At 30.3% G+C, this 5,067-nt stretch overlaps 1 protein-coding gene across 1 annotated transcript in view; it reads right to left on the bottom strand.

The window, feature by feature from the left end:
- The window catches only part of LOC106677614 (EGFR adapter protein), a gene marked incomplete at its 5' end in the record, with an annotated part of 690,819 nt that overhangs the window by 51,875 nt on the left and 633,877 nt on the right, over positions 1 to 5,067 (bottom strand). Inside the window, 1 exon segment of the mRNA XM_067046493.1 lies at positions 2,801 to 2,923. Within this exon segment, the coding sequence (XP_066902594.1) occupies positions 2,801 to 2,923 (123 nt within the window).

The following is a 5,067-nucleotide window of genomic DNA, read 5'->3' on the forward strand; positions in this document are numbered from 1 at the left end:
TAATGTAACGGTTATATCAACCATGTAATCCCCACCAGACCGATCTGGTATAAAAATAAAATATAAAGAAAGAATAGCAGTTTAATTTTTATTCAACACAGGACAATATATATTTATGAAGACGCTAGATGTCTATATAATTAAATTAAAAAGTTTCTGATAAAAATTCTAAAACGAAAGATGAATTCGTAGATTATGTTGTACGCTTTATATGAATTTTTGTCATCTTTGTTTCCCATCATTTCACTTATCTTTGTTTTGTTCCTATTTAATTTTAATGTAATACCCATAAAAATTAAAAAGTCTTTGATTTGCGCAAAGAGTAAATTCACCACAAGGGAACCAAAGAGAACAAAAGACTAAAATTCTAGTAAAATTTTATTTTATAAGCTATATTATATCGGTTATTTTCTCAAAATTTTTGTGTGCCTAATTTACTACTAGGCATGGGTATTTTTTGTGAAATTACAAACTCATCGGTATGTTTAATAAATAAAATTTCTGATCCTTATTCCATATGAAGGTTTAATAATGATAATGTGTAAGATAATTTTAATCAGATACCTAATAAATTATTAGACAGTTATGATTGTGTGTGTAATTTGAGAGACTTTATAATCTTACAAACCACAGTTAGAAGTTTTTAATTGCAAGGACTACAGCTTAAACTTTGAAGGCCTCCTCCTAATTACCGAAATATGATCCTTTAAGGGCAGATATCGAGACAAATATTGCGGTCCAATAGGGAGCCTTCTTATCATGATCCAACCAATAAGGATCTTCCCAATCTAAGCCCCAGCCAATCAAAAAGTTGCCGAGAAGTCGTTAGGCCCCCGAGCCACAGCTGTCTCGCTCTTCTTGTCCTTATTGTTGTTTAGCTTTCATCAAAATTGGAGTTTACTTTTTAATTTACACTACTATAATCCTGGAAAAAGAAATTATTTTTTATCTATTTATAAAAATAAAAAATGAGCTAAACATTAGTTTTTTTTTCGAAGAATTATTTCGAAGAAAAACTATTTATTGAACAGCAGTGTTTAGCCCAACTTTGAACGATTTCACTAAGACTATATAAAAGAAGATACTAGATATTAAATTATAATTCTACATTAGTCTAACCTTATAGTTCTACTATGCTTTGCAATGCTTATATCTTGTTTTGTAGGAAGATAGAGTGGCCGGCAATGAAAGTAAAAATAGTAGTAAAACTATTTAATAGAAACTAAAGTTTAGTCCGACTTAAATAATGGGTATTAGTACAAGAGCCGAGAAGAAAAAAAGACAGTTATTTCACCCCAACTTTGATTAGTTTAATGAAAACTAGGAATAATTACTACTATACTACTAGACTATAATTATAACTATAAACTACTATAATAATAACTATAAACTACCATAATTACTATACTACTGGATCTCAGTTCCTCACGGGGAGTTGGTTTCCGAGCTAAGACCACCGAACACGTCGTACTTGCCTGTACCGTCTATGAAGCACTGAGAGGGAACAGGACTCTATGTTCTGACTGAGAGCGATCTTCCCGATCTGATGAAGAGAGAAAACTACCCGCACTACAAGACCTTCGGGTATGGGTGAAGGAGGCTATGTAATGTTTTTGGCATATGCAGCAATGAGTTGTACCCACTGCTGCGAACACCCGTATTGTCTAATAGGCAGGGTAGGGTAATAAAATAAATAAATAAATAATAATGTATAATTACTAGTCAAAATTGATGAGTCTGCCAAGTACAGGTAGGGGAAATGAAAAATAAGCTTCAACTTAGAATGTTATAAATATTCTATATTTGCTTGTACGTTTTCGGTTTTCCCACCTTCTAGCATTATTATTTCTTAGTATGAAATATATCCATTTCTTTTTCGAAATTATCTTATTGTCACATAATTAAAAAATTCAAAAAAGGAAATGGATATATTTAACAACAATAATAGTACTATAAAATGAAGAAACAGCCCGAAACGTCGAGCAAGCGAATATAGAATATTGACAATATTATAAAATAAATCTATTTTCACTTTAGCATCATAATATGAAAATAATAAATTCGCATTATGATAAATTTTCTGCCTTCTAAAATCTTAGATTTCAAGATAAAATTATGATTAACCCGATAATCATTTTACAAATGGATCTAAGTCATATGAATGCTTAATGAAGGAAAAGAAGTATTTAGTTTTGATTTTCATGTCTAATTCTCTACACTATATACTTTTTAAATAGCATACGTATTCTCCCCCCCCCCAAAAAAAATAAATAAATAAATCCACAAAAGTATTTTGTTTTTTCAAGTACAGACGTTTTACTGATTAATTAATTATACGCCTCTCAGATTCCTAGATTGAGTTTTTACAATGTACCTCGATACATTTTCGAAGACTAATTTTTTTTTTTTGCTTTTAGTAAAGTTGAAGCTCTTATCATGAGGTATTGGGTGTGAGACTGGGAGAGGATAAATTATAAAAATGTAATTATTTTTATACTGGAAGATTATTGATTGACCGTGTGTATAGATGAATGGAATATGGTCCGGATGCCGAAAAAAAAAATTCAAATAGTAGATAATTATACTATTTTATTGAGCCAACGTTTCGCCCCACGTTGCAGTGCTTCGTCAGGGCTAAAATAGTATAATTTTCTACTATTTGAGTTTTTTTTTACCGCACCCGGACCATATTCCATTCAATTATTTTTATAGTTATGCTCTCTATTTCCTGAGATTATAACGTCGTCGTACATCGACTAACAAGTATTATAAGCAATATAGGCTATCTAAATATAATTACCCATAAGAAAGGTTGCTCGGTGGGTGTTTGCTGCTGCTGCATCACTTGCTGGAAGGCTGGTTGGAGCTGTGCCGCGTAGGCCATACGAAAAGCATTACCAACGATAGAGTTCAGTTCCTCAGCCTGAAACACAAGACATAATAAATTAATATACTATATTATTGAAAATGAATTACGGATCTAAAAATAATAGTCAACAGTTCTGACAAGATGGTAAGAGTGAACAGGATTGAATTACGCTCATATCTTTTTTTTTTAATATTTATTTATTGCTATTTACAACTGTACATTATAATATATTTAGTAAATCAGATCTAAGTTAAATTGGAGTGTTACAGACGTGTAGAGAAACTACCCATTGGTAGCAACATGACATTTTACATTAACTGGTCTCGTGACCATCTTCTTTTCAGGCGCCTCGAAGGATTGTCAGGAATAGAAGAGGATGCAAGGTTGTAAACTAAGAGGTTTGAGTGGTTAGGGAGTTTATAATGAAAGGATTGATATCTGGCTCGGGCTAGATCGGTTACATAGGGAACATTAAGGTCTTTATGTATGATTTTATTTGTGACAAAGTAAGGAGCATTGAGGATTTTAAGAAGGATTGAATACGAGAGGAATTCGAAGGTTTAGTGGAGCCCCAAAGCTCAACTCCATATGTCCACATTGGCCTTATTACAGTCATCTAGATCAGTCTTTTGTTATGGATTGGAAGTTTAGACCGTTTTCCTAGTAAGTGCTGTAATAGTCGAAATCGACGTGCAGTTTCCTGTCTTTTCAGTCTTGTGTGAGGATTCCAGGTTAATCGCTTGTCCAAATGTAGTCCAAGCGGATCTGTTCGACAGGGGTAAGAGTGACATCATTAAATGAAACTGTAGGGCAGTCAGTAGGTTTACGATGAACGGTAAAGGTGATTTGATGGGATTTGTTGGAATTTATCTTAATCGTCCAATTACGGCACCATTCTTCGAAGGCTGTGATATGGGATTGGAGATTTTAGGATACAATTAATGGGGTTATTATTAACACGCTCATATCTGATACATATTTTATTTTTTAATTGTCAACGTTTCGGCATAAACTCCAGTGCTAAGTGCGGACAAGATAAAACCATTTATATATAATGTTATAACAAATTCAAGACTGTTTTTAGTATTTGAATAAAATAAACTGTATCCATTTAAGTCTATAGCACTCTTTATTAATACTTCTAATCTCCGAAGTTTTGGCCATCCTGGCAAACATCAAGGACAATCCCAACTATAATTTCATAGCTTGATCAATAATTGATTTCTATTCACCAAATGACCATATTTCCCTCTATTTTTTTTTTTTAACTTCGCAATATTATTCATTACATTACGATTAAAATTAGATATATATGTGTGTGTTTTTAGTTATAATATTATTGGATCCTTGTTTTTGTCATATTCTGTATCACCTTTTTTTATACTCATTATTATATTTATTCACTAATTCAAAATTTTCAGATTTATTATTCACTACAAAATACTTTCTGTTATTTTTATTATTATTATTCGAGGAGATGGTTTGGGGGTTCGGTGAAAATATAATACAAATAAGTTGAAGTAACTTATTTAATTTAATTCAAATTATTTGTGTTAAATTCAAAATTCGACTTATTTGTGTTATATTTTGACCCCACCCCCAACCATTTTCTCCTCGTTTGTGTATTCCACGATCAACTATTTCTCCTGATTATTACTTATTTTATTAATTTATTTTTTTTTAATAATATTATTTTATTTTTATTTTTTACTTTATTTTCATTTTAGTAGTTTTTAATTAAATTATTAGTTGTATCACTTGAGATCAATTCATATTGTTCTTATCTAGCTTAAAAATTATATAGTCTCCACAAGGCCCTAATAGTCTAAACTGTAATATTTACATTTCACTTATATCTTTAATTTTTATGTTATCTTGGCACCGACCAAAATTTATCTTTTATTACCATTTTAATATTTGTTGAGGAAGTTTTTTGGTCTAAAAATCTAAAAATAACATGACTATGCATACAATTAATAATAATTTAATTAAAAACTACTAAAATGAAAATAAAGTAAAAAATAAAAATAAAATAATATTAATAAACAATAATAATAATAAACGAAAGGATTATGAAGTAAATAATAAAGCTGCAAATTTACAATTTGATGGTATTAAATAAACTATTGTTTTTTAATAAGGAAGAATTTATGTCATTCACTAAATCCTTTTAATATATATTTATGTATAGGTTACTG

Source organism: Halyomorpha halys, unplaced genomic scaffold (genome assembly GCF_000696795.3).
Source record: "Halyomorpha halys isolate HHAL.00 unplaced genomic scaffold, Hhal_1.1 Scaffold105.1, whole genome shotgun sequence".
Lineage (NCBI taxonomy): Eukaryota > Metazoa > Arthropoda > Insecta > Hemiptera > Pentatomidae > Halyomorpha > Halyomorpha halys.